The sequence below is a fragment of the Necator americanus genome, chromosome X (genome assembly GCF_031761385.1).
Source record: "Necator americanus strain Aroian chromosome X, whole genome shotgun sequence".
Classification (NCBI taxonomy): domain Eukaryota; kingdom Metazoa; phylum Nematoda; class Chromadorea; order Rhabditida; family Ancylostomatidae; genus Necator; species Necator americanus.
In genome coordinates this window covers 24240462-24266867 of record NC_087376.1, presented here as the reverse complement: position 1 = coordinate 24266867, position 26406 = coordinate 24240462, and the positions used below count along the sequence as shown (strand labels likewise).

The 26406-nt window shown below is 42.3% G+C and overlaps 5 protein-coding genes across 10 annotated transcripts; 2 read left to right on the top strand and 3 right to left on the bottom strand.

The window, feature by feature from the left end:
• Nucleotides 1–115: 115 nt before the first annotated feature.
• RB195_025235 (uncharacterized protein) lies at nucleotides 116–7117 on the top strand (the record flags this gene model as incomplete). 2 transcript variants are annotated; one of them, XM_064213286.1, is made up of 11 exons in its annotated part: nucleotides 116–201; nucleotides 1703–1775; nucleotides 1836–1928; nucleotides 2266–2492; nucleotides 2563–2688; nucleotides 3165–3232; nucleotides 3295–3357; nucleotides 4173–4237; nucleotides 4296–4484; nucleotides 6886–7053; nucleotides 7109–7117. In XM_064213286.1, 11 exons carry the CDS (start codon nucleotides 116–118, stop codon nucleotides 7115–7117), a joined length of 1167 nt encoding a protein of 388 aa, XP_064069167.1. The 2 variants fall into 2 exon arrangements, with proteins under 2 accessions (XP_064069167.1, XP_064069168.1); XM_064213287.1 differs by lacking the exons at nucleotides 116–201; nucleotides 1703–1775; nucleotides 1836–1928 and having other exon boundaries at nucleotides 2347–2492; nucleotides 6928–7053.
• A 2147-nt stretch (nucleotides 7118–9264) lies between these two features.
• RB195_025234 (uncharacterized protein) lies at nucleotides 9265–9987 on the top strand (the record flags this gene model as incomplete). Its single annotated transcript, XM_064213285.1, has 4 exons — nucleotides 9265–9400; nucleotides 9470–9602; nucleotides 9775–9875; nucleotides 9974–9987. 4 exons carry the CDS (start codon nucleotides 9265–9267, stop codon nucleotides 9985–9987), a joined length of 384 nt encoding a protein of 127 aa, XP_064069166.1.
• Nucleotides 9988–10434: 447 nt separating this feature from the next.
• RB195_025233 (uncharacterized protein) lies at nucleotides 10435–11963 on the bottom strand (the record flags this gene model as incomplete). The annotated part of the gene is made up of 3 exons (XM_064213284.1): nucleotides 10435–10751; nucleotides 10883–11193; nucleotides 11821–11963. The coding sequence occupies 3 exons, from the start codon at nucleotides 11961–11963 to the stop codon at nucleotides 10435–10437; spliced, it is 771 nt and encodes a 256-aa protein (XP_064069165.1).
• A 2389-nt stretch (nucleotides 11964–14352) lies between these two features.
• On the bottom strand, nucleotides 14353–16951 carry RB195_025231 (uncharacterized protein; the record flags this gene model as incomplete). 5 transcript variants are annotated; one of them, XM_064213281.1, is made up of 6 exons in its annotated part: nucleotides 14353–14603; nucleotides 14930–15379; nucleotides 15432–15765; nucleotides 15813–15878; nucleotides 16012–16155; nucleotides 16229–16951. In XM_064213281.1, 6 exons carry the CDS (start codon nucleotides 16949–16951, stop codon nucleotides 14353–14355), a joined length of 1968 nt encoding a protein of 655 aa, XP_064069159.1. The 5 variants fall into 5 exon arrangements, with proteins under 5 accessions (XP_064069159.1, XP_064069162.1, XP_064069163.1 ...); XM_064213282.1 differs by lacking the exons at nucleotides 15432–15765; nucleotides 15813–15878; nucleotides 16012–16155; nucleotides 16229–16951 and having other exon boundaries at nucleotides 14930–15281; XM_064213280.1 differs by lacking the exons at nucleotides 14353–14603; nucleotides 15432–15765; nucleotides 15813–15878; nucleotides 16012–16155; nucleotides 16229–16951 and having other exon boundaries at nucleotides 14883–15281.
• On the bottom strand, nucleotides 14605–14829 carry RB195_025232 (uncharacterized protein; the record flags this gene model as incomplete). Its single annotated transcript, XM_064213283.1, has 1 exon — nucleotides 14605–14829. One exon carries the CDS (start codon nucleotides 14827–14829, stop codon nucleotides 14605–14607), a length of 225 nt encoding a protein of 74 aa, XP_064069164.1.
• Nucleotides 16952–26406: the final 9455 nt, after the last annotated feature.

Here is a 26406-nt window from a genome sequence, read left to right as displayed (position 1 = left end):
AACAGAGGGAGGCATCGTCGTTAAATTTGTGTTATCTTTTGGTATTTATTTAATTTTTCGTTGCGCAGCTTTTTTCTAGAAACAACAACAGTCATACGTGCGATAGTCGGAGCTGATGCTCGGATCCTCTTCACTTTTGGGCGGTTGGCGAAGGAACACCCCTCACTGTGATACGCTCAAAGGGGATCGTCATCACTTTAGGTGCACCTTTTCAGCCAGGCCCCCTTCAGCCGAGGAGGGTCCATCTCCTCCTTTCCGCACCCATGAAGGGTGCAGGATGTATTTTTAATGATTAAATAAAGTACTTCACATACAGGAAACACGTTGAATATTCTCGAAGTACTGAATCGCTTGTTTTTCTTTTTTTTTTACAAAAGAAAGTTTTTGTTCCAGGTTTTACACGAACTTCGTGGCAAACCATATCATATGCATTTTCATGTTGAGAACATAGATGCGATAGTCGGAGCCAGTGCTCTGACCCTGTTTACTTGTTTCTGAACGGTTGGCGAAGGGACCTCCTTCACTTCTGGACGCTTCGTGAAATCGCTCCCTCCACTTGAGCTGCAACCCATGAGTTAAGAGTCCTTTCATCTGCGGAGGTTCCGGCTTCTCCGTATCGCACTTGTGATCGAGAAAATCCCGAAAAACAACAGGTAAATTGTTTAACAGCATTGTAACGCAAAAATCTGCCTGCAGAGATAGCGCAGGCAATTTTCGCTTCTTGAACGACTACTGCTATGCAGAATCACCAACATTATCTTCATAACACTCACGAAATACAAAAAAAACTCTTACTTTAAAGATAAACAACAAATTAAATATCAAAATATTCAAATTTCCAACTTACAGAATATTGTTTCCAAAGTTTAAAGCTATATATATATATATATATATATATATATATATATATATATCATATATTCAACGTTGTTGTTCTTTGTGTAAGTGAATTCATACGGTAAGCTTCATTAATAACTACTCATCTTCTTCCAGGTCTACGCAATCCAAGCTCGAGACGTCTGAGGACACTCAATTCAACTCAAGAAGCTCAATTCCACGAAACTGATCTGCCCTGAGGATATATTACGATCAATAAGTGTCTGTCGAGGATCCATGGGCGTTCTGTAGGTTGTTTCGTGTAGTTCTCGTGTGCAAGAAGTGATTTTTCAGAATGTGTTCGAACTTCTAGCTAATGTTAAGCGAATTTGAATGAATTTTTCTCTTTCTGCTTGGATATAAAGCTGAATACGCAGTTGTGCTAACTCGTCATGACTTTTATAGCAAGAACAATGCATGGCGAATGTCCAGTCTGCGGTAAGAACATGGGGGATAAAATATACAATAATCTATTCTTCGTCCATTCTTACTCCAAATACGAAATTAAACACATGCAACAGGAGAACCGTCGGCTGAAAGAGAACAGTACGAATTTAAAGGCGTCACCTCTGAGGTGGTGCCGGTTTCAGATGAGTTATGCCTATACGAGCGCGTAGATTATGGGGATGAGGGTGATTCTGTTCATTTCTTCCTAATTGCCGTAAAAAACGGACCGGAAGATGCGGCTTTTTCGCTTTCCGGGGCGCTATATTCTACAACGAGTTCGATTGCAGCGGCGACAGCCTTGTGCATGTGCCGCATCTTCCAGGCCGTTTTTTGCGGCAATTAGAAAGAAATGGACGGAATCATCCTCCCCATAATCTAGGACTCCGTATGGGCATAACCCACCTGAAACCCGCACCACTTCAGATTCGTGGGGTGATCCCTTTAAGTTGAAGGTAAGCCTACATTTACCTGATGTGTTGAATGATATTTCTTTATAAATAACTTATCCTCAGGATCAAACAGAACATTTTGATGATGTTCATGCGGATCGACCGGGAACGTACACTGTTGAATCTTGTAGTTTTGCCGACTATACTTCGTTAAAGGTATTTTATGTCATATTAACACTTTTTCAATGATTTCATGTTCTGATCGCCCTAATTAGCTTTTCGCGTAGTTTGTTAAGTTACCATTTTTATTCCTTTTAAGAAATAGAAGGAGAAACTGGAAGAGGAGTGTGTCATAAGATTTGTCACTTTTTCGAAGTACATTTTCCAAGCACATACGATCACTTGCTTCCGGTGCAGTAGGTCACTGGCATCCTCAGTACATAGAGCTTCCGTCAAGTCTACAAAAAAAGTAAGGAGATACTGAACAGCACTTATGAAGGTGAAGGGAACCCACATTAAAATTCACTACCGAACCACTGACGAATCTTTATAGACTGTGGAACGACCAGACGATGTGCGTGTGGAGTTCTGTCGGCAACACTGTGGACATGAACAAGAACCTGCCCTTCTCACAATGGACGCCAAATCTGAGGCCTACATTATATCGCTTTTGAAGGAAGGTTTCAAAACCGACCGCACCTTGAAGAAAGTGAGAGAGACCAGTAAAGGCAAAGAAGGTACACAGACGCAGATCTACTACACTACGAGTAGGGATATCAGGTAAGTATTATGAGCAATATGAACGGTTGAATGAATAGTATGGACGGTGTTATAAGAACTTCGCCATTAGGAATAATTTGGACTCAGCTCGTATACACAACGTCGACGTTGAGTCAGCGGCTATTAGAGTTCGCGAGAGTAATCCCGATGATGGAATTAAGTTGTACACTCCACCAGTCAATGAAACTGGCGAGAGGTTTGCACTAGGTGCCCTTTTAGTCTTACATGATTTTTAAGTGCAACGCATGAAACTCACACTACGCACCATTTTTAGCCGATGTGTCAAATAGGTGTCTTTATCCTCCCAGACAAGTCTGGTGACAATTTATCGACGCCGGAGGGACGGAAGGCTTGGTGAGCACAAGGGCGGATTTGAACCTCCGATCGATCGTGCAGGAAGCGGAACTTCTAACCGCTACACTACACCCGCGGTCCAGAGTCAGTGGGTTATCATTATCAGCACTTTCATCCTACAGGTTAGTCCAACTATTTAAATCATGAGCTATTACTGCTGTGATAATTCGTCTTGTATTAGGATGACAGAAAAGGAAGTGTTGCTGCTTTTTAACGAGATCAAGAAAGTCCTTCCACGCTTCGACAATTTTTTCTTCATGACTGATGACACGAATATATTCTTAAATGGATTTTGTAAGGTTTTTCCAAACTCTGCAGCAAAGAAGCTGCTATGCACATTCCACATAACACAATCCATTGGACGAAAGACGAAAAGGATGTGTCAGGTATTCTTCTTAATTTCTACTCTATCTTTCATCCCTTCTAGAGAGACGCGAAGTGATTCCAGAGCCACCTCGCGCAAACACGAAACTGAAATACGCCAGTTTGTTGACGTTTTTGAGAGAAAATGGTGAGCAGACGATGATAGATTATTTAAGAAGGAACTTCCATCCATTTTCCATCCTTGATCATTATTTACACAAGAAGAAGTGGACGTGTGTTACAGTGGAGTGTGCAAGGCATTACTCGTGTAGGAACACGTCAATGTTTGTCGAAAGATTCCAGTAAAGAATCAAGTTTGAGTACTCGAATGTGAAAGCTAATATGAGGATGGACACACTCCTAGGGATGCTCATTACTTTTGCGCCGAATGTGGAGGAATATAGGAGGATAAAGGTGGATTTGTTATTGAGTAGCAGAGAGTGCACTTGATTAAATCATGATCATTCCAGATGACACGTGGATTGCGGGATGGCAGACATCGACTTCAGGAACACTATCGCACTCACTCTTTAGCGGTCAAAGTTTTCAGCGCTAACAGGAGTGCTGTGCAGGTGGTGGACGAAGGTCGCTGGAAAGTGAAGAACAGCAGTGGCGACTATTTCGTTGATCAAGTGATCTGCATTTACAACGCAAAAGTAAAGAACGTAACCACTGTATTGGGCCAGAACTCAAAGAGAGAAAGTTACAGCTGAACAGCCATTGTCAAAAGGATGGTTGCAATGCATTTCCGTATGGATTCCGTTGCGAATGCACTCACGACTCCGGGTCAGGGGTGTCCTGTGTAACAAGTACAGTTTTTTTTTTAAACAATTTTTCGAAATCCAGTATCATTGTACTAATTGGACAGGAAGAGTACCTGACACGAGGGAGACCTCACTTCCCGTTATGCTTCTCGACGATTTACCATCAACGTCTACAGCCAATCAATTGTATGTTGTCCAGGGATATGCTATCCAGACACCAATATGCTCGATAAGAACAGAGATTTATTGCAAAGGATCGAAGCAGTAAGTAAAAAATCTACATCCGCATTTACTATGAGATTATACAAATGTTGTCTCTCAGACTTACGCAGCGGTGCTTGGAAACCTATTGTGTCCCGCAAAGGGACCTAGAGACGGCATACAAGACCACTTGACGGGAGTGGCAACAGACACGGAGGAAATCCTGAGCAAGTCAACACTGGCAAAGTCGATAGAGTGTGGATCCGCTGCTAAGAAACAGCGGCTTGCAAGTCGCCCTGAATTACCACTGGTGGGTCGTATGCCGAATCCGTCACCCATACGTGTAGCTAAGATAAGTATCATGTACACGTAGTCTCAGTGTTTCCAACTTGTTCTAACTTGAAATGAAACTTCAGAAGACGGTGATTCGAGCAAAGCAGCAGGCAGCCACTGCAGCCAGTACAAACACTTCCGCAGTGCTCCGTAGACCAATTAGAGTTCTACGTGAAGTGTTTTCGAAAAACACCAGCCAACGACGAACTCGAACATAACTGGCTGAAGTGCAGTGTGTCTAGGATGTGGGCTCACGAAAACCGTACTGAAGGAGAGGGGTCCCCTGCCTATATGACAAAAAAGTATTCCAGTGCAGCCTGATTCCATGATGTAGTGGTTGCTGCTTCTGTAGAGTATTGTACTTTTTGCTCTAATTGTTATCAAGTTGTAGTTATCAGATTTTTCGTGTTGTTGCCGACAACGTCTTTCTGTGAAAACAATGATTTCTTACGGCTTTTATTTGATGTCTTTGCCTACATCGTATGCACTTTTCAGGTGCCTTTTTAGTTCGTGAAGTCATTGACCTGTAGTTGTTGTGTACTTTGTTGTTTTTTACTTTGTGTAATAAATATACATAGAAACGTGACAAATACATATGAATGAAAAATCAAAAATGTCAAATCCAAACGTCCTGAAGAGGAAAAATAGTCATTAAATGTCAGAAGGTAGTTAAAGATATCATAAAGGCTAAATATTATATCATTATTATATAAGTGTGAGTAATTATCCAGCTTGCCGTCAAATCCCATGTGTAGGCAGGCACATTTTACTTGACGCCTAAATGTGGTTACGGTGGCGGCCTGGCGGGTTATCATCTTGTCCTTTGCAGCACATGGCAGGGAAATGTTCCTCTCACGGTGACATTATGACCAACGCTTTAGGTCTCTTATGATACACGCCCTTTTTGTCTAGATCGTGAAAAAAAAATAATCACAGGACATAGAACTGACATGTCCAAATATAGTCCCACAAACACCCTTTACGAAATCATAATACACCACACAATGTATAATGAAATCTATAATTTGAAGGTTATCTGCAATAACTAACACTCATACAAATAGGGTGAACGAATGTGACAGAGATATAGAAGTGACAAAAGAGCCAACCAGTGTCCAGATATCACCCTCAAGAACCCAGAAAACGATGCGCAATGTAAATAAAGCGCCTTCGAAAATGTAGCATAACTCAGTGGTTACTACTACTTCTTCAACAATTATTTCCATCTCCATAAGCCTACTCCGCCAAATTGACGTAACAGCGGTCACGGATTTCCTCAAGACACTTTCCGTTGCTAATTGTTCCGGCAAAGCATGATCGAAAAAGGCTCGAGAATATGCGGAAGCCTTGTCCATTTAGCAGTTACATTAACTAGTACTTTAATAATGGAAATAAAGCCGAAGGCTAGGAGAGAAAAAGAAATATATAACAGCTTGTGATGATTCTAATACAACAGCCATGATATAGGAGAACGGAATAAAGAATTTTCAGGTAAAACGTAGTCGGGAGTGGGAAGTGGGGGAGGAGTGTGGGGCAGTCAGTGGCGCCATCATTTCTGAAAGTAAATAATTCAGTCAGGGTTATAAGACCTAAGCATTAGTCTTAGAGGATCTATGACATATAAGGTAGAGTTACTAGGAGAAAAAAGTAAGATGTCCAGAAATAAAGACGCCACCGAGTGCCCCTCCCCCTCTAAATACATTTTCAGGATTTTTTTTTTGATGCTACATGCCCTCACCTTCGCCTCGAAATGCAAGATTTAATTTCGTTAAGAGCAATTTACGAAGATGATTAGCTGAATAGCTGATCGATTTCGAAAACATCATTGCTTTAATGGGAACAGTAATCTCGACATACGAGTAAAGTACATGAAAATTTCATGAACAAACTGTGAGTAGCGATCGGAATGGAGACAGATGAGACAAATCTATGGGAGGCCGGATCGAACGAGGATGAGTGAGACGAGAAAAAACGCACTGATTAGACAACCAGACAACCTGGACGAGCGACACGGGTCGCGACCCTATTGATCGATTGAGGCAAGGAGGGAGGAATCGATTAATGTGAATAGATGAGCAGCATGTTGATGCATCATGACATAAAGTAGCATGAATCGAGCCACTCACAATCGATAAATGCTTACTGCAGGAGGAAGCTTTTAATGCATTTTTGGTGTAGAAATTGATAAGATGCTGCCCTATAACCACCACATACTCGGAAGTTGAGACGCAACATTTCACAATTCCATACATTGATGTATCTCCCATATGACCCCATTGAAATTATGAACATCTTTCCTCCATTTTAAAATTCCTACTTTTTCTCCATTCTTCGTTGGAACTTTTTAACATGCAACTAATGGTTTCTATCATTTGTAGAAGTCTGTTACATTTCCGACACAATTATTCGTCTCTTTCAAGCTTTGGGCACCTCCTACGGAAACACCCCTTAGCAGACTACTCATTGGCTTTACTTCAATGCTCCGTTCAAGAGAACTGATTGACTTCCTACCGTTCACTCAGGGACGAGGCGCATGCACAAGAGTGGTGCGTTCTAACGTATCTCGTAGGAACTAACACCATTTCTCATGACGTTTTTCAGGACTATTAGGGAGGAGCGGTGTATAGCAGTTGGTAAGAGGTTCCGGTGTACAATAGATCGGAGGATCTAATCGGATCGGATTCAAATGCGCAAGGAAAAATTCCGTAGAGGATAGAATTTCATTAATCTTCTAACGAAGAGGGCGGGTCCAATCCTTTCATCCATGCGGGGTCGAGAAAACATTGACTTGACACATCGGTTAGCCCCCACAAATCATTGTAAGGCTGCACGCAAGTTCATAAATCTCGAACGAATTCCGAGTGAAGTCGAACGCGTAGGTGCATCCTCATAGGGTTTCTTCCTATGAACTCAACAAATATAATTCTGATTCTAATTTGGAAATTAAATGTTTTTGTTGAACACTAAAACAGCCTTCAGATCTCTAGCACTTGTAACCTGAAGTGGTTTTTCTTCACTGACTGAAAAATTAGACGGTGTAAAATATGAGTTTAGCACGTGTTTGTATTGATTTCTGAACTGATTAGCAAGTTTGTAGTTCGGTTGTAAGAACTTTCAGCAAAACAGACAGTAAGAGACAGAGACAGAGAACAGTAAGACAAAAACAACACAAGACAAAATTCCAATTTGTTTTTTTTTCTTTCCTGCCTCAAATAATACGTTTTAAACATTGTAAGACATGTTTTTGTTAATGAATTGAGAGTCGTTTTTGTTTGAATGAGTGCGGTTGTATAGACAAAATCTAATGCAAAAAAAAGAGGATCAGAGAAATTAGTCATTGTAGAAAGAAAGTAAATCATAAATGACACACTATGAATAGCAGTAGCAGAGGATGAGTAACCACTTGTTGACTGTTGCTGTTCTTTTACCTTGATTGTTCCAAGAAATTCGTTCTTTTGTTTACATACGCGGTGGACACACGTTTTTAGGCGAACATTTGCCGTAATGTCCATCACCGAATCATTTCTTCTAATTACACTAGTTAAACGAAAATCGTGAAATACGTCCTAATAAATTATTACATCTCGTTCGGTTCAAGGCAACTCAGTCACAATATCAGCTCCTACGCAGTCATATATTTCAACTTTAATAATGTATTAATTACTTTATACACAATCACAAATATAAATCTTACACTTAAGCGAAAAAAAGAGACAAGGGGAAGAAAACGCTATGAGAAGAACTTATTGTGAAGCGTTGGCGTCACGAAATCATAACACTCATCCACTTATTTATTTACTTATGTATTGATATATTTGAATTTGCAAACATTTGCAACTGAGCACTTTCTGCCGTATACAAAAATGCATCCTTCGCCTAGATGAATGATCCTGGATGTACCAAAATGAAGGAGTTACATAGATTCTTTGGAATCCTCCTCAAAATACACTTTGTAGAAGACTTTCCGTTGAAGATACAGTACATACTAAGTGCACACTCAACCAAAAAAAAGCACTTGAACGTCATTATAAAAGGGAGACCGCCAATAAAAGTTCATATTTTGCGCAGGAAACAATAGCAACAAACAAGAGTAAATTGTTTCATTTTAAACTCGTGCTGTGATTGTGTTGTTTTATTTCTCCACAGAATTTCAATTTCATGCTCTTTATTGGCGATTTAGCGCTGTAGCAATGTATATGATTTTCCAGCTTAGCTCCAGACTTAATTTTTCTAGCGAGCTTACTCGTTGCAAATAATACGAACATTGAAACATGTTCTTTGCATGGAAATAAAATATGTGGTGTTAAAATGAAAATTGTCTTATGCTTCATTTTACTATTTTTCTGATTCGTATTCCCTGCTTAGAGCAAAAATCATAGGTACTATAACCGCATTGCTCCAGCGCAAACGTTGCTACTATCACATCGTGCTTCATGTCGTTTTGACCCGATTATATGCAGCTTCAATTTTGCAGAATTGCGCTCTTCGGCCGTATAACGTCTGCAGGCAGTTTGTCTTACATGGATGGCCCACTAGTAACGTGTGTGTTTTTGTGGAAATCAATAAGACCTCAAGTACATTTGCTCCGCTCATACTTGCAAATGAATCGCACAAGATAAATCGAACATTTAAGGATGATTTTCTACTATTTTGTTTATGATAATACATCATGTTATTGTTCGTTGTTCCCATTCACGCTCAACGGTACGAATATCTCCGAATGCTCCAGCTATGCATATTTAGGACGGGAAATCAACATGATGAACGACCTAACATCCGAGCCAGGCAGAAGGAAACGAGCGGCTTGGGGAGCATTCAAGAGCATCGAGGATGTAGTGAAGAAGACCAAGAACATTCGGCTCCGTGCTCACATATTCTACACCATCGTTCTAGGTGCTTTGACCTTCACCTCAGAAACATAGGCGTCTCGCAAGCAGGAGGAAAATGCGATCAGCGTCATAGAACGCGGAGTTGAAAGGGTCATGTTAGGAGCAACCCGCTTTACGCGAGTGAATGAAGGGATTCGAAGTCCACTCCCATGCCACCGATCGAAGATCAGAGACGCTGCCGCATATGCTAAGGAAGGCAAAATAAGGTGAGTCGGACACGTGATGCGTTTCAACGACAATCGTTGGACCAGAGCCGTAAGCGACTGGATGCCACGCGACATCAAGCGCACCGCAGGAAGGCCGCCGACCCGATGGTCAAACCCCTTTACAAAATCCTTCAAAGAAAAATACGATGCTATTTGAGTCCCTCGCGTGAAGAGATGCCACTGGGCAGCACTTGCGCGCGATCGCGACCAATGGAAGTATTACTGGTGCCCGCTACAGCAAATCGATGAAAAACGGGAGCACAGGTGATACAGGTGATTATTCGTTGTAGTTATGATTTTAAACTACTTGTGACATTGATAATGTATGATGGTAAATTAGCTGAAGCTGACGGTTATCGCTCCGGTTTCAGTGGCAGGTATGTGACACCTATTGCTGGAGCATCAAATGTCATATATGTCGATGTTTCAACTCATTTTGAAACCGAGGATGTTAAAGTTTGCATTGGATTTTGGTTTTGATGCGACTTAACTGCAAATTCAAAATGTTACAGATGACCTGTGAATGTGCAGTTAACTTGCTGTGAGAACAAGTCTGATGTAGGAGATATAGTGCACACCAGATCCCCTTCATTAAAAGTTGTTCATATGAATTATTGTTTTTGCGGTTATACGTTCACGTGACCCACGTATTTCCTCGTGAAATATCGTTCTCTTCCCTCAACGCCTTCAACGATCGGGTGCGTGTAAAGAAGGTCCCGGCGGAAATTCGATCATCCCCGGTCATGCTTCGTCAGAGCAATTAGCAATGGTGCGTATCCTAAAGAGATTCACTTTCGTTGGCACCGTTAAATAGCTGACTCTACTTCCTTGATCACCTTGACTCCCTTTGATCTTCGAACTGGTCGAGCGGGCGCCAGTAATTCTTCCATTTGTCCCGATCGCGTGCCAGAGTAGCCCAGTGGTTCCTCCTTTCGCGTGGGATACGAAGAGCATCATACTTTTCTTTGAAGGACTTCGTGAAGAAATCTGACCATCGGGTCGGCGGTCTTCCTGTAGTGCCCTTAATATCGCGGGGAACCCAGTCGCTCACGGCTGTGGTCCAACGGTTGTCGTTAAAGTACATCACGTGTCCGGCCCACCTTATTTTACTTTCCTTGGCAAATGCGGCGGCGTCTCTAATCTTCGTCTCTAATCATCAATGATGATATTCTAATCTTCGATCGCTGACGTAGGAGAGAACTTCGAATCCCGTCCCTCACTTGCGTGAAACGGGATACTCCTAGCATCACTCTCTCAATTGCGCGTTCAATGACGCTCACCGCGTTTTCTTCCTGCTTGCGAAATGCCCAGGTTTCCGATGCATAAGTCAAAGCAGGAAGTGCGGTGGTGTTGAAGAGGTGAGCGCGGAGCCATGCTAGGTATTATCAGTACGGTGTCATCAGCAAAGCGCAAATGGTGTAGCTGCCGACCATCAACCTTCACTCCCATGTCATCCCATTCCAACTTCCGCATTGCGTTCTCGAGGGTGGCTGTGAATATTTTAGGTGAGATTGTATCACCCTGTCGGACTCCCCTCTTCACGTCAATGATGATATTCTTGTAGAGTGGCGAAATTCCGGTCGTGAAGTTACTGTACAACTCTCGAAGTACCCTTATGTACTGATTAGGGACGCCTTAGTTGTCCAAGGCTTCCACGACCGCTTCCGTCTCAACTGAGTCGAAGGTCTTCTTTAAGTCGATGAAGGTGAGACAGAGCGGCATCTTGTACTGTCGTGATACCTCGATGAGTTTCGAAACAGCGTGAATGTGTCCTTTTCTTTGAAATTGAAATGGATCCTTTTCGAAACCGTGCTTGCTCGGACTCTGCTTACCTACCGCTAATCATATGCTACATCAACGACTAGGATATAATTCACTATCTACTAAATTGTTTTGGAGAATAAAATACATCCACCGCAATTTTATGATATGAGGTGGACTTTTAATCGTACCAGAAGCAAGAAAAATCCTCACGTGAAATATGAGATAAGGATGTATCTAATAGCTTCAAATTGCGTACATAAAAATTTTCATTGAAACGGAACATTCCACCTTTCAAAAGTAACGGTAATGAAAATTATCGGTATCCTGTAACTCCCAAGCTTTTTTATAACTTAATTTATTTCCAGACAGAGGGACTTTCTGTATCTCTGACTTCTTGGAACCTACAGGAAAAAGAGTTCAAATTTGAACTTATTTGGTAATTTCGACAGCTCACATCAGTCTTCTTTGCATATTCCCTTGTAACTGAGCGGTTCCTTGCATCTCTGTGGCTAGAAGAACATCTAAGACGGTAGTCTGCGTCTTCGTGAACGACTGGAGCGTGACCTCGCCCAGGTATGTTCGCGTATCCGCGGGCATATCCACTGAGCACGTTATGTCTCGGAGGCATCCGTCGGGACCCTCTTTACCGTTCCTCTCAACGACAAATCGCAGACAGACAGCTGAACTACTTGAGTAAGACCTTGAATTTTTTTCCACCAGGCTTACCAGCTATTCTTGGAAGGATACAAAGAAAGTGATTCTTCTGCTCGTTATTCGTTTTTTCTTACGAAAAAGAGTTTTGCCGATTTTTTTTGTCAGATTTCTCCTTTAAAAATCGAGTGTTGCGCCAGTTTCAATCTACATTTGACTGTTCTAAATATTTCTCGGCCTTCCCCATTTCCTTGAAACCAGATCACGTTCACCTCTACGTGCGCATTCTGGTGGTTTGATAGAGAATTCCTTCAGCTTCTTCCACTTGCACATTTTTCAGAAGATAACGTACGGTCAAAACGACATGAAGCACAGAGAGTTGCACAGTCGATTGCGCTCGAAGTGGCGCGGTGGAGCGTAGCGGTGCGGTTGGGATCGTGTAAAGATCCTCGCTACCGCCGCCCATCTCTGATGTTCGCCATGGTCCCATCTCGATTCCGCCCGCTGTCTCCACCGCCTTGCTTCAAGCGCAGCCGCTTACGCAGCGGTCTGTGCTTCATGTCGTTTTGACTCGACTATAGCAGCGCAAAACCAATCAAATTAATTACTCAACGTTTGGGACGGAGTTTTGCAAATATCACAAAGACGAATGTTAATCGTATATTTTCTACCTCACGCTTAATTTAATGGTCACATGGCACTTTCGACTAAATTATAACAGACCCAAGTATTTGCTATGTCCTTTTGGAAAGATAAAATATAATGACCGTGCCTCGATGGGTTTATCGCTCTTCGCTCCATTTGTAGTTCATACAATTGTTTCCACTCTATTTTCTCTTATTCCTTGTCAAATTTTTTTGCTCTCGTTTGCTCTCCTTGCTCACCAGGTGACATTGTTGTCACTTTGATAATTCTATTTTCAGTGTATGTGTATTTCTGTGTACGATGTGTATTTCTGTAGTTGTTGTAAGCTTATAAAGCATGAACAGTTTATCGTAAGGAAACCGCCTTTTGACGTCTGGATTATGTTGCGTTCATTCGCATAAATTATTGTTATGACTGCCTTGTAGCAGTCACATCACAACTGAGCTAGTCATAGATGAGGATAAAAGTGATCTCAAAACATCCGCTCTGAAATTATGCTCATATATACATTTACCACTATTACAACAAAATGTCTTCCATGGTTTAAAATCTTGCAGATCTTGCAAAAAATGTGTCGATAGTCTCTGGTGAGTGCATGAACATGTTCTTTCAGCAGCTGTTCAAAACCAATGGGAAATTACCTCTAGACTGTACTATACAACTCGTGAATTTAGGTTTAATTCTAAGTTCATAGAAATTTCCCTTTTTTCTCTAGGTGAAAATTTTTGTCTTTAGAATTCCAAATATGCATCAAGGAAGCTACTTGTTTCGATAATGAACATTTGTGAAATGTAATGCTCCTTTATTTGTGTGCGGTAAGCATTATTCAAGGAGATATTCACTCGTCTATCCTGTTTTTCTCATTCACCATATCACGCTTTACTATATTTTACTAATTTTCATATTAAGTCCTTGCGTTTGGTGAGCACAAATCCTATATTCTCTTCTTCCAACATTCTTTTCTGTCGCTGGAATACGTTCTCCTCGAAGAAAAAATTTCAATTGCATCTCTCAAAAAATAAGGATTTCAGAACGTTCATTTTGTATTGAGGTTGTGAGTGGGATCTGTATATAAAAAGTTGATTCTAGAAGCATGACTGACAAGAACCGATCGGAGAGAAGCTAGAAAGAGAGCGAGAGAGTGGTGTACCAACTCACAGCTCACCAAACGCTAAACGAAAGGCTAAGAGTAAGCGACCCAGCGCGTCTTCGTTGCGCGCATGCGCGTTTTCTGCACTTTCTACTCGTATGGACGACACAAGTGCAATATGCAAATACTATTTAATAAGTCTTCGATCTACAGCAAAGGTTGACTTGTCAGAATTGATGATATTTTTGATTGTTTCCAAAGTTTTAGCGCATATTGAAGGGGTTCAGCATTTGCAGAACTACGCTTCTTCTTCTTCCTAGCGTTTGTCCCGCGTTGTTACAGCATCCGTCTTTCTGCTTCTTGTCTTCCATTTGGTTCTATCCATTGCATCAGCTGTACACAAACGTGCATCTATCATATCCAGCTTCACACGGTCTAACCATCTTTGGCCTCCCACGCGGCCTCACTCCTGGAACGTCGAGCTCCAGAGCGGTTTTGGCAACAGAATTTTCCTATCGCCGGAAGACGTGATCAAACCATCTCAGTCGCGCCTCCATCTTTTCAGTTATCGGGACGACGCCGATGATGGAGCGTACGGTGTCATTGGATGCTTTGTCTTTTAGCGTTACACCTGTCGTCCACCTCAACATCCGCATCTCCATAGCTCCATAACACTCTTTCCAAGGCTTTCGTCGTTGGCCAGCACTCGCATCTGTAAAGAGCAACAGGACGCACAACCGCCGTGTAGATCTTCGACTTCAGTCGAGCAGAAACTTTCTTGTCGCACAGTACCTCTGTTGCCATTTTCCATTTCATCCATGCCGCATTAACACGTGCTCGTGCTCGACCTTCTTAATCAATGTCGCTAGTGGAAGTCATTTTGGATCCAACGTACTTGACACAGTCCACCTTGTTTAATTCGGTGCCATCGACACGAATTGAACCATCCTCTATCCTTGGTCCGCACTCCATGTACTCAGTTTTTGATACATTGAGGCGCAATCCATGTTGCTGCAGCCGATCCTTCCAAGACTGTACTTGTTTCTGAAGATTATCTCGAGACTCCGACGCGAGCATGACATCGTTGGCAAAGAGTAGGGTCCACGGATGCTGCTTCTGGATTCCCTTCGTTATCGTGTCCATGCACAGTATGAACAACAGGGTGAGAGATATGAACCCTGATGAATCTCTACTTGTACAGGGAATGGACTGCTTGTTCCAGCAGCACATCGCACAACGCTGGTAGGCTTAGCATAAAGCAGCTTCGTCCACCGCACATATTCTTCTGGTACTCTATGCGACCTCATGGACATCCATAACAGCTCATGTGGGACACGGTCGAAAGCTTTCTCGAGATTGAGGAAAGCAAGAAGCACACTGCGGTTCTTCTCTCGATGCTTCTCCAGAAGGATACGGACAGCATGGATAACATCTATAGTGCTGCAGTCCTTCACAAAATCGCATTGGTTGGGTGAAACGCTGACAATTTTCCTCAGACGAGCTTTCAGGACACGCTCAAAAACCTTCATCGTATGGTACAGCAGTGGTATAGGCCTGTACGAAGTGCAGTAAGCAATGTCTCCTTTCCCTTTCCAGACAGTCACGGTTACGGAAGTTTGCCAAACGTCTGGAGTCCGTCATTCTGCAACGATCTTGTTAAATAGAGTTGCGAGCCACACGGTCTCCTAGCAGCTTCCAGACATCAGCAGGTATGTCATCAGGACCGGTTGCCTTGTTCGACTTCATTTTTGCAAAGGCAGTACTGATTTCGACGGCAGTAATTGGTAGAACAGGATCCTCGACGCTGGGAACAGTTGGAATGGAAGGATGACACAGGATCTCCAGGATCTGACCAAAGCGACACGGAACGGCGCCATCAGCTCCCTTAACGATCTTGGTGTGCTCCATATCCAACGTTGAGCGATGACGCCCTCTGATTAAACGATACACTGCCCGCTCGCCTTCTCTGGTATCAATCATGTCGTACACAGCCTTGCAGCGATCCAATTTCGCCTTGGAGACTCTCTTCTCAGCCTCCCTCTTCGCCGCTAGGTAAGCACCGGATCTTCAGGCTGACGTGTCCTCCACCACAGCTTATATTTGGACTTCTTCTCACGAATTGCCGCCTGAACCTAGAGTCGTCTTTCCCAGAGTGTTCTCCGCGGTCAAGCGTATAACGCTGGAACTAGACGACCACATTTACTCCACACTACGAGTAGGGTGGAGAAGTGTAGATGGAGCCAGTGATGCGAAAAATACCTCCTTTCGATCTTTCAGATTCCACCATTTGATGCAATGTTTTTCAGTCCTTGGATGTCTCTTCCTTGGACGGGAGATTTTCAAGCCCATGACGAGCAAATGGTGTTGGGCAGCGACATGGTCTGTAGGGATGACTTTTGAATCCTGCAGAAGTCGGCGATCTCGTCGGCGTCACATCCAGAAATCTATTTGTGTTTCACGACCGCCGCTGGTGTACGTGATCAAATGTGATTTTCTTTTCCGATACTGCGTTAGCAATGATCAAGTCACCTGCAACAGCATACTCCAGGATTCGCAACCCGTCGTCGTTACGAGCTCCATAACCGTATCCACCATAACAACTCTCGAACCCGTCTTTCCGAGAACCGACGTGTCCGTTGAGGTCTCCTCCAATTAGAAGTACTTCTTCGCCTTCCAGGGATTGGCCGTACTGCTCCAGATCTTCCCAAAAGCACGCCTTCTCTTCTTCACTACAACCCATTTGTGACGCATGAGCAGATACGACTCGCAATTCCACTTCTCCTGTGTCTCCTTTTACAGCCATCAGGCGATCCGATAGTCGATCCACTGCTGTGACGCTGTCTCTAAACGACTCGTTCAATATGATAGCAATGCCATTGCGATTTGATGTGCCGTGGTAGATGAGCTTGAAGCCATCGCCTAATTCCCTTGACTTGGAGCCTTTCCAGCGAGCCTCCTGCACACAACATATGTCAACACAACATTTTCTGAGGCTGTCTGCCAGTTCACGACTTCTTCCGGTAAGCGTCCCAACGTTAAGTGTAGCCAAGCGCACTGGATGTTGTTGGTGATGGCGGACTAACTTCTTTGGCCGGCTCCGTCCTCTAGCCGGTAGCCCTCGTATATTTGCCACATTGCCAGGGCGAGGACAATGCGCGTCGCTTCTGGGGGACGCCCTACCTGCTTGTGAAGAACACATAGTAGACATTAGCAGTATGACGCGACGGGGTGTTGTCCTCGGTCGGCTTGTCGCACTAGCAAGCTAGCAGCCTGGCACCGGAATCGTCGTACTATCTCCTCACTTAGCTGGTCTGTAGCCTTGGCCCAAAAACCAGACTACAAGCCGGACAGCTTTGTGGCATGGTTGAACCTGTCGAGACCAAGTCTCGCCACCATAGCTGCCCGACGGCCAGGGCCACCGCTGCGCCGCTTTGAGGCGTGAGATAGGATTTGCAGCAGATTTGCAGAACTACGCTGTAAGCCTCGTCGACAAGAAAACCACAGCTGGATGAAGTCGAGGATAAAAACAGAAAACATTACAATCAATGAATCGATGAGGGAATTTGAACTCCAATCAAGCGAAACAGAAAACGTGGCGGCGGCTGGTTGATGTTGACAATGTGTCAGAGATAGAATATATGAAGCAATAACCCGTGATTTCGTACAGTGAAAATCTGAAGGACATCTAAAAACTAGAATAAAAGTGGCAGAACGTTCCTGTCACAATAGTTGTTATAATTTATGGTTCAGTGTTTTCAAAATATAACTATGTAGCTATGTCGGTTGTCAAATCAAAGCAAGAGCTAAGACTGTTATCAAACTTTATTACGGCGTTTCAGCGTCGTCGCCCTCGTCAGAGCATGGAATTTTAGATCATTTGAAATATATCCTTTCGAATGCCTTGTCTAGAGCAGCTCGTCATTCCATAAGATGCTAAATCCAGAATCAAAACCAAAAGAACCGAAATCGCTTTGCTTACCTATGTAGCCGCGTTGCCGTGATATTAACGGACCTCCGCGTGATAAAATTGCCCCGCTAATACTAACTAGGATCTGACTCAAAACCCGCGAAGGTCTTGATACAGAGCCAGCTCGTTAGTCACGGCTATGCACTCTTCCATTCTGTTCATTTTTAAACTATCCAAAATGCCTCCAAAGTTCCGCAAGCCACAATTTCGGGTTCGTACGATAGGATTGTGGCAGCTATGCAGAAGGGAGCATTTTCATGACATTTTCTGCGATGAGTTCCGAGAGGAGTTGCTGCGTTTAAAAGTTTCATCTCACCTAGATGTCCTCTGATACAAACACAAAGAGGCCGCCCTGTCTTGCCAATATATTGTTCGCCATATGTTCTGCAAATTAAATAAACTACACTAGACACCATGCAGTCGCCTTGCCTTACCGAATGGGCATATTATTAAGTTTAGAGTCAGGCAAATGCGATCGTACATTCTGTTTAGGTTTAATTGCTCCTTGAAATTTGTATTAGGCACTTACACAACTCTCGTTTGGTCAACAAGACTACACCTAACCAGATTGGCCCTTATTGTCTTACTTAGGTCGTCGCCTATTAAAGGTAAACAGAAAGTGATCAGTTTTGAGTTATCCACTGTTGCATAAGCTCGCTGCGCAATAAGACCTGGCTCCGCATTACATCAGGTAACCGTTAGAAGTTGTCAATGACTGATTTTTTGGTTTTCCAAATATGAGCGGAAAGACAACGGACTAATATGTTTTTACAACTACTTTTTCAAAACCATCGTGTCTTCCACTCACCGTTGGACCACTGTATTTCCACGTTAAGGAATTACATCCAATTTTCTTCGGGTTTTCCCGTATAAACCGTATGTAAGGGGATCGTTGGTTTAGAAACTCGAAGCAAGTGTTCATCTCGTCTTGAGTGGGACATATAATGTAACAGTCATCAGTGTAACGGCAGCACAGGAAAGGTTTTCGTTCTAGAATGGGTTGTTCCATTTTGGACATGAATGCAATGGCTAGTTTGGGAGCTAGCCGTTGCCCCATGGCCATACCCTTAGCCTCTCTGTAGTAGTGTCCCGACCAGCGAAATATGGAGCCTATTAAGAATTCATCCAGAAGCGTCATAAGCTGCCTTATGGAAAACCCGTACATATTTAGAATGTCTCGGTGTTCTACGAGTTGCTCGAACACGGCCTGCATTGCAGCGCTCTTTGAGACGTTTGTGTGAAGAGAAGTGAAATCGAAAGATTGAATGACACGTTCTTTTCCCAAGCGCGCTCTTTTTTCCCAATACAAGAAACACTGGTGTTAAATTAATGCGCGGGAACATGCTTAAGCAACGGGGCGAGTATGACGTTTAAAAGCCATGATATTCTATCAGTAGGCCCGCCTATATTGCTTATGATAGGACGTACTTTGAGTGCCTCTGGATCTCCTGAGAGGAGAGCAGAAGGAGAAAGCTTATGTGTTTTTACCAGTAAGTATAGAACCGGACAACTAGGAAGTTCGTACTTCAGTCGTGTGATCATTGTTCTATGTGATCCCGAACTTTTGAACCCTTCGTATGAAGAAGAGCACTAGAGTGTTGCGTCATCCAGGTGTTGCCGAGTGATACCCATGTCTAAATCGCGTCTAAGTTTGGGATTTGACCGCATACTCTCCTCCATTATAACTGATAGAGACCTTTGTCTACCACGCACTGAGAATTCGCAAATCTCACGTAGATCAGAGCGTTGCTTGGGTGTAGGATTTGAAATAGGACATATCCTCGAAAAAGGTTTTGGAATAGAGAAGACGGATGTGGTGAATACGCGGCACTTGGCATCCACTTGGGAATTGGGACTTGTGGTTTGTGCATCATTGCGGGAATGGCACCAAAGGAAGAGTAGAACTTATGGCACTACCTATTCCCGTTCCTTGCTCTCCAACCCCTGCTCTATATTGCAGACGGTCATGTACGTATTGCAGGCCACTATCTTTCGTACAATCCTGGGGCCAGTCGGTTGAACAGGTGAGAAACCCAGATCCAAAACTGACAGCGCGTTGTTAGAAAGAGATACACTGCTTATAACAACAACACGAGGCGTTATCTTCTCATCTTTCGAAGAATGGTTAAGGCTAGCACTACTAGGGCTTGCAACATTTAAAGACTGTTTTTGGTTCCGTTCCCGATCCAGTAACCCAAAGAATTTCCCTTGTAATCTAAACCTGGCATTACAGCGAATATTATCAAAGTAATTCTTGAATCACTCATGATTCTCCTCTGAAGGTTGCCGGGCACGAATCGTGTATCAGTTCTGGAAATTCCTCCCACAAATCGCAAGAAGCAGTTAATCCGGAACAGACCGTACAACCGCATTTGCCTGACTCCAAATTGTGTAATATGTTCATACGATAAGGCAGGCAACTGCGACTGCATTGCACTGCTCTCTGGTGTAGCCTATGTAATTAGTTAGCAAAACATGTAGCGAACAATATGTTAGCAAAACAGGACGGCCTATTTGTGGTTGTATTAAAGGACATCTATGTTAGATGAAAAAATTTAAACCCAGCAACTCCTCTCGTCCTATCGTACGAACCCGAAATTGTGGCTTGCGGAACTTTGGAGGCGTTTGGATAGGCGCTAAAAGTCCAAAAATGAACAGAAGGGAGGAGTGCACAGCCGTGACTAACGAGCCGGCTCTGTATCAAGACCTTCGCGGGTTTTGAGTCAGATCCTAGTTAGTATTATCGGAGCAATTTTGTCACGCGGAGGTTCGCTAATATCACGGCAACGCGGCTACTTAGGTAAGCAAAACGATTTCGGTTCTTTTGGTTTTGATTTTGGATGTAGCATCTTATGGAAGCTGCTCTGGACGAGGCATTCGAGAGGATATATTACAAATGATCTGAATTTCCATGCTCCGACGAGGGCGACGACGCTGAAACGTTAGCCGTAATAAACTTTGTTAACAGTCTTGGCTCTTGCTTCAATTTGACAATCAACAAGTGCAATCTCAATGCCAAGATTCAAGGAAGGTCCAACCTTTACGCTTATGTAGCTACGACTCATCCTGTTAGATTGAACAAGAGCACAACACAAATACTACTGCAGGTATTTTCTTTTCCCGCAAAAATTGTTAAATGGTTTGATGTAAGAGGCTAAAAATGGACATGAGATCTCCAGTAAAGAAGGACCCATTTTTACATGAAACTAAGATTATAAATGAAATAAAGAGCTTGTACTCTACTATTTCTTTCTATATGTGCAACATTTGGACCAACTTTATCAACTGGCAAGAACTTGCTTCCTTATGTTCTTTTCTTCTGAAACATCATTCGTTCACTACTCTATGTGATTTTTAGCGTCACTAACGAAAACATCGTACATCTAAGCAACATTCAACGCATCTCAGAGCACCAGAAGAATTTAAAAAAAAATATATCTTTGAATTGTGCCATTGTCATAAGGAATGGACTTTACATCACTTGTAATCTTTATATCACCCACAATTCATTTATGAAACTGATGATGAAATATTCTCTGAGAACAGTACATAGAAGACTCGATTATGAGAAGGAAACGAGGAAAAAAACGTGATGCATTTCTGGGAAGGAGATTCGCTTTCGAGTAGGATTCGCTATCGAGTTTGCGCTTGTGGTATTTGTGTTACACTTTAAAGGCTCTGAAAATTTACTTCTCCACTTTGTGGTGACAACACATGTACGACAAAGACACGAAGAAAGTCACTTTTCTCGAATCCCACCTATGTTAACATGTAGGCTTACCTCCCGTTATTGTGAAGTTTTGCTTAATTTACGTACTCGGTTGGTTTTTCAGCCGAAATAAGCTTGGAATTTCTACACTTCGTTTTCTAAAGCTAGATTGGTACTCTCCAGTTCCTTTGAACATTGAGCACTGGTAATTCTTAACATCTAATATAAGTTTAGCGTTGTGAGTGTATGATATATCTAAAGTTTTTGTTCATGTGTACATGACAAGTTTTCGGAGAAATTCTTTGAGGTTAGGGTCTCCAGCATTAGACAGGTTGATGGATGTTGTTTGGAAAAACAACGAAAACGCTGAACAGCCCTCCCAAACACGAATTTGGAAATTAGTTAGATAAGAAACACATATGGGTAAGGTTTACTTGATAAAGCAACTCTTAACTTCTGTCGTATGACGAAGTGAATGCTCGTAAAATGGATAAGTGTTGAAATAACCAGACGCTGAGAATGCACAATTATATACGCATAATTGGAAAATTCACTTCACGCACTTCTATCCCATCATTTGTATCCATATTCTTGATCAATCTGATTTAAGAATTGGTAGGTTCGTTTCGCGTTTTTTCTACGATTCATACAAATGCCTGGGATCCTCCTTAGGTACTAAACGAAAAGCACGACCAATATACTTAACCACAATGGAAAAGGAAAACAAGTGGAACACTTCGTTTGGTGATTTCCCAGTAGATTTCAATCTCAAATACAGGTACGACGGAAATAACTTCCACATTTCGTGAAATCACGGGTGGGTGGAGTGTTACGGTTGGTTCCATCATGTAAGGTACATAATAAGGTCTTCAGTCGTCATCAGAGTCAAGCGTGTTGTTGGAAAAAAACCCTCCTGATAACGACCCCCTCCGTAAAAAAACCCACAAGCAAACGGCCCCTTCTTTCTCAATTCTACAATAGTATAGCCGCTCATATAGCAATGAAAAATTAGTTGTAATAAACAGAATTAAAGAAACAAATTGGACGTTTAATAAATAAATCAAGTAGTATAATATAGCAAATTTTAATGAATAGTGCTATAATGGATATTAATATAAAGCGCAAGTAAAGTAAAAATATGTATTATTTATGTTTTCTTGCTATGCCAACGAGGTTTAGGTGAAGCTTTTTTATTGGCCTGACGTTTCGACAAACTCGTCTTTATAAAGGCCTGAAATTGGTTCGAGGTCTTTGATGCCATGCATAGCCCATCAAGCTCCTCTCTTCTCGCCAAGCCTCGATATTGTTCTAAGTACACCATGTATGACCTTCGAAAGGAAAACAAAGTGACCAGTCTCGCCGACTAGCTGGGCTAGTGAACCACCACGTTCTTAACTATTGTCACCAAGGCGAATGAGATCTACGCACTGTGCAGTATCCTTAAGTACTGATGTCTGGATAACGTTAAGGAACTGCATGTGAGGCAATCTTATAGCTCACAGAGTGTTACGAACGGCAAGAAGTCATTGGTAATTAATAAGCATTCATTTTCGTTATTCATGGCTGGATTCCTTAATTCTTTATTAACATATATTATATTATAGATGCCACTGATAGCTCACTGTAAGGATAAGAAGTAAGCCAGTACACATGTGCAAATATAAATTGAAAAGATGATGAGAACTCTTAACGTGTATTTGACGACACAGTTCTTATTTTGACAGCGATTACCAAAGGTTGAAAGTTTGACCCCGCCGAAATTTTTCCACTTTTGCAAAATGAAAAAAAAACAACTGATACCAACGCAGACCACATTCTATAAGCATTTTCTCATTATTTTCTACATTCTACACACAATTTCACTCATTGACATTGATTAGAGACGATGAATAGTTGGATCCCCGTAGTGTAATGGTGTAGTGTAGCTGTTAGAGGTTCCGCTTCCTGCACGATCGATCGGAGGTTCGAATCCGCCCTAGTGCTCACCAAGCCTTTCATTCCTCCGGGGTCGATAAATTGGTATCAGTCTGGGAGGGGAGGATAAGTCTGGGAGGATAAAAACACTGACTTGACACATCGGCTAGCCACCGCAAGTTATTGTATAGGCCAGTTACACGTTCGTAAACCTCAAACGATTCTGAATTGAAGTGAACGTGGGGACGCATCCCAAGCGGATCAATTAACGCCAGAAACTTTATCCTAAACTTTTAATAGACTAGAGAAGAGAGAGAGGAAGACAGAGGTGGGTGCTTTGTGTAAAGAAAGATTTGCGCTATAAAACAGTTAAAAAAATCTTTTTCAGGGACGTTCTGGTTTTTTTGGACGCTAGTTGAGAAAAAAACTGAGAAATTCACCTTTCTTCTCATTTTTTTCTCAACTAGATTATGAGAGAACCAAGCCTACCTGAAAGAAAGTAAAAATAAACGATGATAGCAAAAATATTCCGCTATAGCATACTCTGAAACGAATTCGTCTCTATAAACTATGAGCTGAGTTATTCGACTTTGTTTGAAGTCATACAGATTTCGACGCTTTGCCGAAAAAAATGAGGTTTTGCACCTTTTCCCGTTGCGAAATCACGGTAGCGCAGTTGAAAAATTCAATACCACATTTTGATTCAGTATCAAAGAAAACCCTTAACAGCAAATTTTGGTCTCTGTAGATGTTATGGCTCTCCCAGAAGCTAGTTGGGAAAAACCCGAAAATTTGAGGCAAAATTTGAAAATTTTCTCAACTAGGTTTCAAAAAAACGAGGAAATTTAGAAGCACCAAACTTTGTAGAAATATAGAAGAAATCTCTCTCTACAATTTTTTTCAGCATTATTGCATGAAATTTACTTGGAGTTACGATATTCAGAAATTCAGAGAATATTATTATTCAGAAATTCGTGGAGCCTACTTTGTACTAGTTTTATCCCTAATTGCGCCTGAAGATGTTTTTTTTTTCACTAAGCAACAGCATCGAAATTGATCTTTCGATTGATAATAATGAATTCATCACTGTTGGATGAGAATTACGCTCTATTAACTCTCGTACACTGTATGCAAAAATCCCATTTTTGTCAGGGGCTGATAACTGACAGCCGCAAAAGAAAAAAAGGTGACACATCACGCTGCACCGTTGAATGTGGTATGATAGTGGCATCACTCACCATCAGCCACTTATTTATGCCAGATACTCACTCGTTTTGATTCCTTCTCTCATACCCAACATTTTCCATCTTCTTGGTGAAATGTTTCTTAAACAAGTGACTTAAAGACACAACCCCACGAATCTGAGGTGGTACTAATTTCAAGTGGAGTATTTGTGTACGGCGTCGTAGATTATGGAGAGAGGTGGCTCCGCTCATCTCTCCCTGCATCACTGCAGATGGCAGCCTCCAGAATTCTCTTCTGTACGACGCCGATTGCAACGATTGCATACGATTGTAACGCGCCACCGTTGCGCATTTATTTAGTATTTTCCCAAAATAGTCCCAGAGCAAAAGGTGTGAAATTATACCGGCAAAGTCTTCAAAAAAACTTCAGTCATCTGTTTTTCCAAAAATTTTTTATCCCTTTATATGAGTTTATTTTGAAATCGACATTCCCCTCGTCTTTTTCTTCCTGCTTTCTTCATTTTTCTCCCTTCTGCTGACATGCCTTACGACTCCCCTCCTTCTCCGACACCCCTCTTACGACCTCCTGCTGAGAAATTCCCAACTCACGCCTGACCCTGGTCGTCACTATGCCGACGTCGGGTGGTCATCGAGGTTTTGTAGTGGGGCCTCCTTTTAAAAATGACGAATCTGTATCTGCGAAGAATAGGGCGTTTCGCACGTGATTCAGTTTACGTTCTAAAGCAAGTGTTATAGACCGGGAAACTATTTCGCTGTAGGTTCAAAAAGTAAGGGAAACAGGATCTGTACTGAAGAGGAAACCACCCAGACGCCACAAAAATGTAAGAGCAGCCGAAAACACCACATCTCCCTTCGCAAGGCAGTTCCGTTGCCACCGCGCTCTTTTGATTCAAGCCACTGTGACTTTTTTCTGTGAGAGTAGCTCAAAACCGTAGTTTTCAAGCGTCATTCTCGTTCCTTGGACCACTCAACACATTCAATTCAGGAAAAAATAAAAGGAGACCTTCAGATACCGTGAGTGTGATGAAAAACTTCCAAGAATGGCTCCAAAGATGTACCAGTCGTCAAGGCCAGGTGGAAGTTACTTGTGTCGCAATTTGTAAATCCTTTGCATAAACCATTTTTACGGTTTAATTGTTCCAAACAAGACATCTGTTATCTTCGTTCGCAGCGTGAAAATTCATTAAGTGCTCTTCTGCGTTGTATTCGTCGACAACTCGGATTCTTACCGAATTCTGATTACATCTGATTCCTACTGTACTCTGATTTAGTCAAGTCATAACGACATAAAGCACGGTACAATTCCGTAAGTGGCTACACTCGAAACAACCCGGTAGAGCAAATGGGATCGAGGTGGACTCATGACGAACTGCAGCAATGCACAGTGATAGTAAGGGTCTATACTCACAATACCATTTCTCGTAGAAGTTGAAAAAACAAGAAAGGTCCTACTGTAAAAACAAAACGCTCAAAATGGAGACGAAATGATCATATCAACCGTTTTGCTAATACTTGCAATTGTAGGATCATCTCACCAACAATACTGACATTAGATTTCTTCTGGACAATTTTATCTATAATATATCCACGAATATGAAGTAGGCGAGAGCATCAATTTAAAAATAGGACTAGACGTCCAGATTAAACCGCAGTGATCTCCTGTTGGAGTAGAACTCGCTTTGAAAAAGAAAGACGCATGCGGAACAAAGTATCATACATTTGTATCAGTGCTATACACAAAAAGAAAAATTTAGAAGTGCTAGATGACACAACTCAATTGGCAGAGTGAAAGGTTCTGTAGTACTGACAGGATTAACTTAAAGGCATCACCCCACGAACCTGGCGTGGTATGGATTTTC